The sequence below is a fragment of the Ammodytes marinus genome (assembly GCF_949987685.1).
Source record: "Ammodytes marinus genome assembly, chromosome: 19".
Classification (NCBI taxonomy): Eukaryota; Metazoa; Chordata; class Actinopteri; order Uranoscopiformes; family Ammodytidae; genus Ammodytes; species Ammodytes marinus.
Genome location: NC_137223.1, coordinates 9254195 through 9268182, shown reverse-complemented (window position 1 = coordinate 9268182; position 13988 = coordinate 9254195). Strand labels below are relative to the sequence as shown.

The 13988-nt window shown below is 41.2% G+C and overlaps 1 protein-coding gene across 1 annotated transcript; it reads right to left on the bottom strand.

Moving 5' to 3' along the window:
* Positions 1-3543: 3543 nt before the first annotated feature.
* opn8c (opsin 8, group member c) lies at positions 3544-12187 on the bottom strand (the record flags this gene model as incomplete). Its single annotated transcript, XM_080048245.1, has 4 exons — positions 3544-4026; positions 5160-5491; positions 8527-8820; positions 12088-12187. The coding sequence occupies 4 exons, from the start codon at positions 12185-12187 to the stop codon at positions 3544-3546; spliced, it is 1209 nt and encodes a 402-aa protein (XP_079904371.1).
* Between the last annotated feature and the right edge of the window lie 1801 nt (positions 12188-13988).

Sequence of the window (13988 nt, the reverse complement as noted above, 5' to 3'; positions counted from 1 at the left end):
CTGTCAAAGACTATGGTAGCGGCACATTGAATTTTGGCCAGTCTAATAATGTGAACAACTCGTTTTGGTGTTTATAAAGTCGCTAGAATAAGGGGAAACAGTAGCCTGGCTCCGCCCGTCCCGCCTACTTCCGGCCAAATTTAATTTTCCCTTCAGTAGTCAGTCTGGGTGTACAGTGCATTTCCCAGCTTTCGCCGGAGAATCTACAGTCGTCCAATCAGCAAACAGAGCGAGTGGCTGAGAACGATGACGTCGAAGTCGCGCTCCAGTTTCAGTTGAATGCTGCGTTCCTTTATACTCGGAAGAAGGAGATTTCCGACTTGGTAGTTCCGACCTGTCTGTGTTCCAGTGCATCTGCTCGCGAAAGTATGGACGCCTAAAACCTTTCTCGTCCAAATATCTAAACGATAGGCTCTAACAAGTTACTGTTGCCAGGTACCGGTAGATTCATAGACTACAATATGTAGTGAAGTCGGAAATTTCCGAGTTCCCTGTCCAACTGGAACGCACCATCAAAAGCCGGCTCATGACACACGTGTCGACCAAACGTGATGCGATTGGTTGGCTAATCCAGAGTGGCACTGGGCAGATCCAATAGTTTTAAACTTCGACAGACACCCGCCTCCAATTGAGTGAACGTTTGCCAATTAACTACTGAAGGGAAAATTAAATTTGGGGCGGAAGTAGGTGGGCGGGCGGAGCCAGGCTAGGCAATTGTGACACTTTTTGGTTTTAGTGTCATTACTCAAAAACCTCTTGAACTATTTTGATAATTTTCTTTAATTAGAGAATTGGTATCTGTACTCTACTTGTGAACATTAATAATTTTCTTTTACAGGCAATGTTAGAACCACAATATCAAAATAGAAATTGCAAGTCAAACGTTACAATTGCCCCCTGGTGCTGAGGCAATTGTAACAGTGTGTGGGGGCAATTGTAACAACAGATCTTATAGCTTCATATGAACATTATGGACCACAATAAACTTCCTATTTAAGCTGGGGTATATGATTTCTGATCGGTCAAAGTTAACATGAGCTGTACACTTTGACCAATCAGAGCGAGGCTCCGATTCTCTGTTCTTATTGGCTGGTGGGACTGTCCATTCACTTTGGCACGACTTTGTTGGTGTAGAGCGTGTCAGGAAGGGACCATACGGGAGGGACCAAAGAGAACAAGTGGAGCGGTCGAGGTATTTGAATTGGAATCTCTATCCCAACTGCCATTTTCTCCCCAAATCCTCCATCCCAGCTTTAATACAGGAAAATATAGGGGGGAAAATGTAATATCATTTGGAGAATTGATTTAATTTAATTTTAACAGTATAATCCATCATACAACTGTTAAACAATAAATATTAGACATCGAACAAAGAATTAACAGAACTTGTACTGCCCTGGCAGCGCGTATCCTGGAGCACGGCTTGACAGCCAGCTATTGAAATGAAGAACCAAGGCTTGCTTTTCTTTTTCCTTCAGTGTATCTCCACCGGTCGCTTTATCAATTTGTAAAACTGTAACATACATAAAAACATTAATCAATATACAGACATCAACAGATCCATACAAACATTAAGTACAATACACAGTAAGTATAGACGGTAAGTATGACATGAATAATACACAAAGCTTAGCTAACAAATGTAAAATAAAGGAGAGCTAGCTAACAACACAATACTGTTGCAGGCTGCTAGCTAACCAATCCACATTAGCCACAGTAAACAAACATACAATAAGTAGCTAACTTTACATGAATATATGAATAAGCTAGACTTAACCACACAAACACTACTCACAGACAAATAGTCTCCAAGGCACGGCGATTTAACCGAAATACTCGACAGCATTCATCTCTATGCTCTTCCTTCTGACGTGTCTGCATAAACTGTGACCAAAGAAAGTCCGAGCAAAGACCGGAGATTTGACGCGATGATCCTCTATTCGTGAGGGCTCACTCTGCCGTTTTTCCCAAACCCAAAATACAAAGCAAATACCAACACTTGTTCTAATTTACAAAACTCCTACATAACAAACCTACTGACTTAAATTTAAGGCAGCACAGAACTGGAAATGCTTATTTCATTCTATTCGTAATGTATGCTTAAAAAACAGTTCAAAACAAACCAACTTGAAAACCATAACTTCAAAAACTAACAATTAGATAGCTCTCCTATTACAATATAAATTGTTTTATTTTTCATTTTAATGTATAGCATTTAGTGTCGGAGAATACTTTTGATGCCCAGTGTAAACTGGGCTTACATCTCTCTGTCGCCCTAAACAAGGTTTATGTTTTTTTTATACATTGTCCCTGTTCAAATAAAGTTAAATCACATTACATTAAACCTACAAATGCAAAATGTCATACATTTATTTCAAATTAAACATAGTAAATCACACTCACTGTGCCCTTCACTAATAATAATACTAATGTATCAATGCACAATAATTGACTAAAACTGCATCTGGACCAACGTGATACAGACATTCCTCCACCTCCACTCATACGGCGACACTGCTAGCGTGTCTGAAAACACACTGTCACATTAATGATGGCTCTATTGCACTCAGCCTTTAAGCGACACCAGTGACCCAACACGCTGAATACCAGAACCCTAGAACAGGGATGCGAGGATACAAGATTTTATCGTGAATCGCGATACATAACGATCACAATATGTTGTCCGTGGTCGTGATTGTATTTGCCATGATCATAATAGTGATTATTTCCGAAGGCGTGACTTGAAAACGCTGTCTAGCTCACCTACACAGTACAGTTATTTAAGATTTTCACAGTTTGTTTGCATGTTTAACACAGAATGTGACACAGAATTGACAAGTCATAGACAAGCGCTGCTGTTCACCTGCTACTTATTGTTCACATTGAGTTACACGCCCACATCCTATGGATTTAACAGGAGGCAGGTTGCAAATTAAACTTTGCTGCAACGATGTCCCCGAGATGCACCCAATCCAGACGGTAACTGAATTGTTTAAAAGATCAGTTATTTAAAAAATGTGGACCCTGATTCATTTCTGAGAGACATGTAAATCTATATTGTGTTGCATTGTTTTACATTTTCAGGTTATTGCTTTGTTTTTGCTTTTTTTTAAATATTGTATTGTATTATATTGTATTATGTTATGGTATATTACATTGCATTGTTTTGTATTATATTATAGTATATTATATTTCATAGTATTGTATTATATTATATTATGTTGAATTATATTTTATTATTTATTATATTATATTATATGTATGTTATATTTATAATATATTTATGTTATTTTACATTGTATCATATTATATTATATTAATAGTAATACATTATATATTTAAAATATAACAATATGTAAAGAGGGTAGGCATAATAAGCCTCGGCTTCGTCCTATACCCTTTTTCGGTCATTGTTACTTTTAAAAGTAAATGATTGATCTTGTTTTTTTTTATTGTGTCTTTGTGGTCATGGACCGAAAATAAAAATTCTACTACTACTACTACATCAGTGAAACAGTAAATCATAGATCTGACTAACATAATTCATATGCTGTCAGGCAGGTCATTGGCAGGTTTATTGTCTAGAAAGATGGGGCCATTCCTGGAGGTGGACCCCCATGCGACCAACCCTGGCCTGCCTCTGACCCGGTTGCTGCCGCTGAGCGGGGTTTTGACTACGTTCTTGCTGCGAGTTCTGTCCTGAGACAAAGCAAGTCTCCTCTTTTGGATGCAGTCTCTCTCCTGGAGCTGAATGTGGATGGGGTACGGAGCCAGGAGGTCCATGTGGGCGCCCACTCGAGTTCCCTTGAGCTTGGGCCAAAGAATGAGTAGCTCCTGCTTGAAGGTCTTGTTGAAGTAGAAGTAGATGAAGGGGTTGTAGACGTGGGAGCTTTTGGCAAAGAGGGCGGGGAAAACGAAGCCTGCGGGAGCCATGTAGCGATGCTCCTTCTTGAAAATGTAGAGGAAGGACACGATGGCGTACGGGGCCCAGGCGATCACAAAACCAAGGCTGATGCAGAAAAACATCTGGAAGAGGATGTGACATATTGCAGGCATTTAGAACACTGAAACACTTATTAAAATCCCTTTGTGTCAGTCACTATCTCCTTTCAAACCGCTACCTGTCTGACTGTGTGTAAGATGAAAGAGCAATCTGGTGTTAATACAAGGCCTGGGCTCTGTAATCAGGCATGTTGCTATCTACGCTAGGCCCCCTTTGTTTACAAATACTTTTTTTCCATGCCAGTTTAAAGAGCCCAGGCTTTGTATTAACACCAGCTTCTTCTTTTTTAGCGCAAACACAGGTAGGGGATCCTGAAGAGATATTGACAGATTTTGACAAAAAAAAAAAATTTCAACATGCATTTCAAAAATCGCTGACTCCACCTTTAATGAATACTTTCTTACAAGACACACTGGTGAGAGGGGTGAAGTCACAAAGAGCATGTTTCCTAGGAGACTGTCAAGTAGTCAATAAAAGTCATTTTTTTCCCATTCGCTTTATAGAACTAGGAGTTACAATCACGAACGGCTTTGCACAGCACTTGTCTTGAGTGGTGTAGAAGGTGTCTTCTTTGCTGGGATGACTTTCGTGATGACCACATAGTGATGTTTCAACCAGAACAAAGCCTGGCTTCATTGGGTGTTTCAACCATCATCATAATACACCTTCAGCCCAGGGAGGCCCACCACAGGTTGATCATACCTGAGTGTGTGTCGCATGATGAATAAATGGTCACTCCACCTTTAATGAAAAGTGTCTCATGAGACACACTTGTGAGATAGGAGTGAAGTCACAAAGAGCATGTTTCCTAGGAGACTGTCAAACAAAAGCAGTGCTCAGGTGGTCAAGTTTTGCTGCCAGTTATTCTCTAAAAGTCATCTGAATGAAGACTCTTAGAAGAATGACAGCGTCGGTCACATGTTCAAGTGCCTAAAAATAAAGTCTATTTTCGGAAGCAAAGAAGGAAATGTCATGAATAATGTCAGAAGTGTTGGATGTACGAATGTGTGTGAGACGTCAGTGCAGCAGAAGTACTGATGCAGAGGGGGCCAGCCGAAAACCGTTTTTTAGCCACATATATAAAAGGGTACCTAAAATATCCATTCAGTCGTGCACTAAATGTAGTACTCATCATTTTCAAACTTTGATGGCTCACCATGGAGAGTCGCCTTTCAGCGTGTCGCAGGTTGTTTTGGATGCCTCTTGCAGACAGCAAGTCAGAGAATCGTGACATATTGTAGAGGATCTTATACTGGGACACCGCGATCAGGACGACAGGGATAAGAGTGAAGATAGCGAAGGAGCAGATGACGTAGATTGCGTCCTTGGTTGAGGTGTAATAGCCCCTCCAGGCCACGGTGCAGGACAGTCCGTAGGGCTCAGGGACGTACTCGCCCCAGCCAATCAGAGGGAGGCTAGACCACACCGTAGCCACGAACCACATGGCAACGCACGCTATCCCGATGTTGGCTCTCTCCAGCCACACAGCTTGGAAGAGGAAGGAGAAACTTGTAAGTCAGCAGCAGTACAGTGCAGGGCATCACATCATAGACTCATACCACAATCCATGTCTCAGCAGCCTTAGTGCCTAAAGGGATAGTTCAGTATTTTTGAAGTTGGGTTGTATGAGGTACTTAGGCATAGTTAACTTATGGAGATGGCGATCAGTGCAGTCACAATAAGGAGTTTAAAGGTGAAGTAAGCGATTTATTTATGTTAAGTGTTAAATCGCTCTTTATTCATACTGTGATCATAGAGTGCGCGTTTCATAAAGCCGATCTCTCAGTCACCCGCTCTGCATGTAATCGGCAAATAAACTTTTCGGGGATCCTGCTACTGATAACCAATCAGAAGAGAGAACGCTACAAACCAGCACCCGTCTAACTGACGGTGCATGTGCAGAGCACAGATGGGTGAATGTGTATGCACCTACAATAGCGGAGCAGGTATAAATCCTTCCCAATGTCTGTTTTGATGGTTTTTATCATGTTTTATCACACTTACGGATCTGAGATGATGCTAAATAACTCGCTTCTGGAAGACCGCGGTGCGGTGGTGACGTGGGACGAGGGAGGGGACTGCTAACTGCAGTCACTGACAGGACGTTAGCTAAACTGACCATTGCGCTTACTGAACCTTTAAGGGGAGATGTCGCTGTAGCAGAAGTCAGAAGTCAACATTGTAGGCTATACTGTTGCAGAGGGGGCCAGAAGAAAAACGTTTTTTTCTCCACACATACTGTATGCTAACCTAAAACCTAAATATCCGTTCACTTGTGTGCTTAACTGATATTTTTTCAACAGCTTTAGTTTGCCGCCAGACAGCAGTTTATTTTAGTTTTCTTGTGTGTCTGGAATAATCCGCAATAGCTCTGAGTCTAGCAGCTGATTGGCGAATTGATACAAAAAATAAACAACTGTCTGGCAGCAAACTAAAGCTGTGGAAAGAAATCGCAGTTTAGCGTTCAATTGAACAGATATTCAGGTTTTAGGTATGTTCTGGGGGCTTGTAGTTTAGTAGTTAGAGTGCCTGCCCATAGAGGCTCATTCCTCAGAAGCACCAGACCACAGGTTTTGGCTCGTTCTCTGCATGTCATTCCCCTCTCTGCCACATTTCACCTGTCCCTCCAAACTGTCTAATAAAAGCATAAAAATGGCAAAATAAAATCTTTTAATATTTATTTATTTTTAAACGTTAAAGGTCTACTTCACCGGTTGGAATATGAAGGTGTATTGAACTCGGAGATCCTATTTAGTATAAATGTGCAAAAAAAAAAAAATCGGATCATCTTAGCCTGAGAAAAGGCAGAAAGAGTGTTTTATGGTCTCAGTGTCTAACCCTACAGTTTCCTTCTTGTGACATCACAGTAAGGGTTAGGATTAACAGGACAGCTGGGCCAAGGGAAGACTAAGGGAAGACTGAGGGAAGAAAAACCTAATTCAATAAATTATAATAGTTATTTTATAATGATAGAACGCTGGTTCCGTATGGGTGAAGTATTCCTTTAATCTACTGGCCCCCTCTGCAATAGTACAATGCTGAATTCTGCCACAGCGACAACCCCTTATAGTGACTGCACTGATCCCCATTTCCATAAGTTTACATATCAAATATGCCAAAGTACCCCATACAACTTCACTGCTTTAAGTAAATAGTTCAAGAGTTATTTTAATCACATTCTAGGTGAAAAGATTGATTCCACTTTCATCATATGAAGCAACAACTAGTAGCTGATTAGCTTAGCTTAGCACCAAGACGGAAAATAGGGTGTAGCAGCAAGCATATGGCTCTGTCCAAATGTTAATGAAAATAAGTTCATGTCCGTTGCTTTTTGTAGGTTGTTAAGATTATGTATTTGTTTGTATAGAGAAAGTGGTAATATGAAAATTTGTTGTTGCAGTGGATTATTCTCTGGACTATTTCTTGACTATTTCTAGTCAAGTCTACTACAACTAGGATTCCTGTGGAACCACAAATTAAACTTGTTAATTAGGGAGCTTTAGAGGTGCTGGTATAGGCAGATTTTGTATCGGATATGAGATTTGTATCAATGCTCTCATCTCAGCAAGAAGGGGATATGTTCATTTTCCACAACATAATTTCTTTAAAAAGCTATCATTAACCCATCCATCTGCTTTCATCCTTGTCTCACCTTTGTGTGTGTGTGTGTGTGTGTGTGTGTGTGTGTGTGTGTGTGTGTGTGTGTGTTTGTGTGTGTGTGTGTGTGTGTGTGTGTGAAAATGGTTGGATTTGATGCAATAATTGTAGGGACTTCCTATACATTTAATTGTGCGGAACCAATTTAACCTTCCACCATTCACTTATAATTCTCTTTTTAGCAGGAAACAGCATTGCTCTCTGATGTCATCTGTCAGAAGGATGAAAGAGCATGACAAAAAGGTTGACCTCCACATTCAAGTGGCACATATAGGAAACACTCCTCCATGCCATTTTGACCATAACATAATAAACCCATTGTGTGAGTGTCGCTGGGCTAAAAAGCGGAAGCACTTTCTTCAATTTTTTATTCCCGGTAAAGGGTTTTTACTGGGAGTTTTTTCTCAGCCGAGCTAAGGGTGTAAGGGCAGGGTGTCATATTGTATCATATTGTATCATATATCATATTGTATGAAATGTAAAGCCCACTGAGACAAATGTGTTTGTGATTTTGGGCTATACAAATAAAACTGATTTGATTTGATTTGATTCTGCCTGGGTTCCTCATTGATGAACTATATATGAAAGGATCCTGTATTGAATACCAGGGGCTTTGTGGATCAGTCTTTTTTATTAAGAATATGTGTTGTCTCCTAGGCATTCTGAAGATGGATTACATTGATCAATAGGCCATTGAACATACACAATGTGAAGTGTCTTTGAGAATGGAAGCTCTTTGTCTGTCGCTGGGCTAAAGGGCAAGGTGTTATAATGTATGGAATGTAAAGCCCACTGAGGCAAATGTCTATTTGTGATATCGGGCTATACAAATAAAACTGATTTGATTTGATTGGAACTGCCCCCACCGTAAGCCACGCCGTAGCAGGTTTTCAAGTAGCGGGCGACGCTGATGGCTGCAATGGTGAACATGCCACACAGGCCGAAGATATAGCAGCCGAGGCCGTAGTAAACGCAGGTGGTGTGATCTCCCAGCCACGCGTGGTTGAAGGAGGACAGGATGGAGAGCGGGTAGAGGCAGATGCAGGACAGGAAGTCCACTACGGCCAGGTTGACGCACAGCAGCTCCGAGCTCGCCATCTTCTTCCTCCTGCGATAACAGACCAGCAGAACCAGGCCATTGCCCAGAACAGAGACCAGAACTAGACAGAGGACAAAGAAAGGAATTTTTATTTTTATTTTTTTAACGAGGGCATGCATCGTGAAAGTTGTGAAACTTGTAGGGATGAACACACAAATAATCAGACTGTTTTTTTGTACGGACTTCAATGTTCTAGTAAGTTGTTTTACCGCTCATATCAGTTTCTTTCAAGCACCTGTTCTCTTTGGAAAACAAAACACATGATAAACCCACAGCTCACCACATGCTCAGTATAGTGAGTTGGTTCAAGTTCAAAGCAGCAAATAAAAGCTATGTGAACATTGAACTTCATTTTCAAAGCTGCCACTATGTCAGTGTTCACGGCTTGTTTTCGCTGCTCCGCTCTAAGTGGCCAGAAAAATGAGTTATTGTGCAAACTCCATGGAGAAATATACTGTACATCAGTTTTCTGTTCTATTTGATACACAATCAATGACATGGAGGACAATATCTGGAGCGTTGAACTGTGTTTAACAATCTAGATTTCTACAAATCCAACTTGATTTTTCGTTTCACAGAGATCACCTTGATTTCTGCTAAACTAACTGTGTATATTATATCTTGTAGTGTGTTTTTCAAGGATAACCACCACTCAACAAAGCACTATTCACACATGCATCACAGATGCAATCTAAACTATGAAAGACCTTTCACCTTTCACTCCGGGGACTTACAATGCAGTAGTTCTGTTTTGCCTTGAACACTAATGGTGTTTGTATTACTTGGACAGCCTTCAGAGCATTGGAAATTAAAGCAACAATGTGTCACTCCCTCAGTAGGCCTAACAATCAGCCTATTCTACCCTTTGACAAACCCATTTCAAAAAGGGGCACCAACGTGAGAATTATGCCTTCAAATCACTATATCAACCTTTTTTTTTACTCCTGGGGTTTCCTTCGTTTACACTGACGACCAGTTTAAGAGTATATAGAATAAAGTATGCCGGAACAACATACAAAAGAATATGACGGTCAAGGAAAACAAAAACAATATACTAAGGTCACTATAGATTTAGTGTGTAAAGTTTCAGACACTTTTTTTCCCTCAAAAAGTGATTAGTTTTAAAAATGTTTGAATGGTATCTTCATCTAAGCCATTAAAGAGATCCTATTATACTACTTTTCTGGTCTTAATTTCTTGTTAAAAACTGCTATAGAGCAACCTGACACGAATCACATCACAAAAAACTATGTAGATTTTCGGGACACTCTTCCTCTTACCCTAGCGAGCACAGCAGTCTCTCTCTACACACTGCTTTGAGCTTCTCCGCCCCTCCCCCCCCTGCTGCAAACCCCACTCCGTTGTGATTGGTTACCTTCCTTCCAGCAGCGGGAAATTTTCAGGAAGGTGGGGGCATGCAGCCGGAGCTTGCCTGAGCAGCATTACCATACATGGAAACATGACAGAAACTACACGAGCGTGACAGAAAGTACCCGGAAATTTGAACAAGTTCGGCTCGACCGGCTGCCATAGTTTTTAGTGCTCTGCATAGCCACCCCAGACGGTCAGCAGGGAATACGTCGAAATGCATGTACATAATTATTTGATACTCTAGTATGGTTAAACATGACTATAAATCATTATAACAACGTTTATAGGTCATAAAAGTCGAAAAGTATCATAGGTCCTCTTTAAGGTCAATGGAAAATAGAGCATCTTTTAACATCAGTTTGTCAAATATGGAGAAATCATTCTTTGAGAAAATAAATAACAGGCAAATCTTTGTTTTCTAGACAAAGTACATACTTTTTTGGCATTTTTACTTTACCGGACACATTTGGAGAGATGAAATAGGGCAAAGAGGGGAAGATATGCAGAGAACTGACCCTGGTCGGATCCGAACCTGGATCCCCTGCGTGGCCTGAGCCTCTGGGAGAATGAAGGATTTTAAATTACAGACAAAAATGTATTCATCACAGGGGGGCACTCGTGGTGTAGTGGTTAGAGCGCCCGCTTGTGATGAACAAATTTTTTACAGTAATTTAAAATTCTTCATTTTCATGCAGTCCTGCCCATGGTCTACTCAATGTCGTAAAGCCAGTTTTGTAATCACCAAACTAATAGCTCAATGAGATCAGCACCTGCCTTTGTGTTGCAGTATGGTCATCTAATAAATGATCAGGCATTGTGCTGTGGACTGCCGCCCTGCATGTTTTAGATCTGCTCTGCATCAACACACATGATGGAAATGAACAATCAGTTCAGTTCAGGTAAAGTTAAGTCATGTTATTAAATCAACCCAGCTTTCTTAGAGGAGACATAGCTACACAAGGTTGAAACTGGTTTTCAGAGATTGGGAGTTCAACTCCCTGTACACAGTCACTTAAACAGCGGGCCTGTAAATTGGACCTAATCAACACGATGAGCATGAATATCTTTGGCATTTCTGCTGAGCCCTTGTGTATTTGTCATTCTTCTTCTCTCCCTCTTCTTCATCCTCCGCTTTTCCCTTTTTCTCCTCAAGATGCTCAACCCCGACAATCCCTGCAGCGGTAATCATCAGAAAGATAGGGAAATTACTTCCACAATCCGGTCTCCAAAACCCAACGAGTCCTCCAGATTTAACAGTAACATATGTCGTTTAGAGCAGGAAAACATCATTTGTCTGTGACACTAACCGACATGCTTACAAGGACTTTGTCAACAACATCACTTGACCTCCTTCTCCAACTTCAACAAAAATGTATCCGTGAGACGATCTTCTTCTCAGGAGACTAGTACTGTAGTTCTTTATGAAACGCTTATACTATAGTAGAAGTGTACAGGGGTGAATGGCATAACTTTATGAAGGAGTTTTGTTGCCATGTAGCCTATTGAGCAGGCAAAAGTAACATGTCTATTTTCTCCTGAAGGACACCTTGTTATGAAACAAATGTTTGTTTTAATGTGCATAAATGCAAGTGCAGATTAAACCTTCTTTCATATTAAAATAACATATCCTATTTAAATGATATTTAAGCCTTGAGTGGAGATGATGTTTGCCTGCTGCTTTATAGTCGTTTTGAGTCCTACTTAAATGAAAATAAGTTGTGAATTATTTCGCAATGATGAAGTAATTCCACTACAATAATTCAAGAAATCGCTTTAAATAGGCTATATAGCCTATATATATAGCCTATATAGGTTTTGCATTATTTCTATCTCAGTTTAAACCGAAAAAATAACAATTTTTTCTAATTAATATGTGGCCACCTGTTTGTCACGGCGAGTCTTTCAAATGTTTTCAGGTGAGGTGAAAATGTGCAGAGAGCAGTTGAAATGCACGTACCGACGGACAGGATGACCAGCCCGACACATATGTCAGCTGCGGGTGTCAGTTTGGAGGTGAACGCGGAGATGGTGTGGTTGTCGTCGCAGGAGTCCAGCATTTGTTGGAGCGGGTCCTGATGTGGTCGCGGTTAAAATCCGAACTTTCCTCTGAGGAGACGAGGTGTTTGCGGTGCGGAGGTCTGACTTTTTATGCGGGAAAAGAGGTGTCCTCAAAAAGCAAGAGCTACTGTGAAGTGCCAGGAGCGTGGAGGAGAGAGGGGGGCGTGCGTGTCAAGTGCAGATATGGGAAACGTGATGCTGATACTCTTCCTAAAGACAATGTTGCAGTGGCGGACTCAGACTGTTTGAAGGGCAGGGGCGAAAAAATTAAAAGGGCACATTCTGGACAACACGGGCCCACCAGCACACACAGTGGCTTTTATTACTCGATGGTGTTTTGTTCCCCCAACGGAGCTTTAAAGAGGACCTATGATGCTTTTTGACTTTTATGACCTATAAACGTTGTTATGATGATTCATAGTCATGCTTAACCATACTAAATTATCAAATAATGACTTACATGCATTTCGACGTATTCCCTGCTGACCGTCTGGGGTGTCTGTGCAGAGCACTAAACACTATTCTAGCCAGTCGAGAAGTCACGTGTTCAAAGTGGTCTACCCTTTGTAACTTCGTGACGTCGCATGTAACTTTGTGACGTCACCACGCGGATGTTTCCATGTATGGTAATGCTGTCACTTCCCTGTTCGCGTCTGCCTCGCGCCCTTATAGGTCCATGCTTGCTTCCCGCCACTGAAAGTGTTCCGGAAGGAAGGTAACCAATCACAACCGAGTGGGGTTTGCAGGAGGGGGGGGGGGAGCGGAGATTGCCGAAGCACAAGCGGAGGGAGCGGAGATGGCCGAAGCACACACACTCAAGTGTTGACAGGACGTGCTGGATCGCCAAAATAAGAGAAAGAGCTTCCCGAAAATCTACATAGTTTTTTGTGATGTGATTCGTGTCAGGTTGCTCTATAGCAGTGTAAAACAAGAAATTAAGACCAGAAAAGTAGTATAACAGGTCCTCTTTAAAGGCAGCGCTGCCTGGAAGGTCCTAACCTTAGCAAGCGCTGCCTGGAAGGCCCTATTCCCCAACCTTAGCAATCGCTGCCTTGAAGGTCCCATTCGGGGCACTTGTCACATCTCCATGTAGCACTTTAAAAAAATTGTTGGGCTCATACAATTAAAGGGGAGATCTGGGGGTCCCCCCCCCCATAAAAAAATTAGCTTCAAAGACACTGTTTCCCCTTATTCTAGCGACTTTATAAACACCAAAATGAGTTGTTCACATCATTGTGGACTTTCACATTTTAGCCAAAGAAAGGAGGATGCCTTGCTGCTTTCATCCTTACTAACATTTAAGTAAAAATTAGACTGGAGAAAATTCAATGTGCCGCTACCATACAGTCTTTGACCTTTGACAGCCAGCTACAGAAAAATGTAAGGAAGTTTTCCTTCATGTTGAGGTGATAGCTGACTATTATCGTCTCTCTTGCATGAAATTACCTACACTTGAATGATCTTGAACGCTCAAAAAATGTATATACATTTTAAACGGATTATGCAAACTGAAAATATTACGTTTTTCTAACTTGGCATCTAATTGCGCTTTTACACTATGGGTACGGACATATTCTTAATCTACTTTTTGCTTTGTTATCCAGTGGAGATTTAAATACCACTCGATGTAGCTGTTTGTCATAGCGACGCCACATGAAAGCAGCGCCTCTTTCGCATTCCCCGTTCGTCAGCAACCAAAGAGAGGAACGTCTGCACCTCATTAGCTAACCACAACATGTTTTATTCGGTTTGCCATATTCTTGCTCCAGAGGGCACATCATCATCATTTAGGCCTATTGT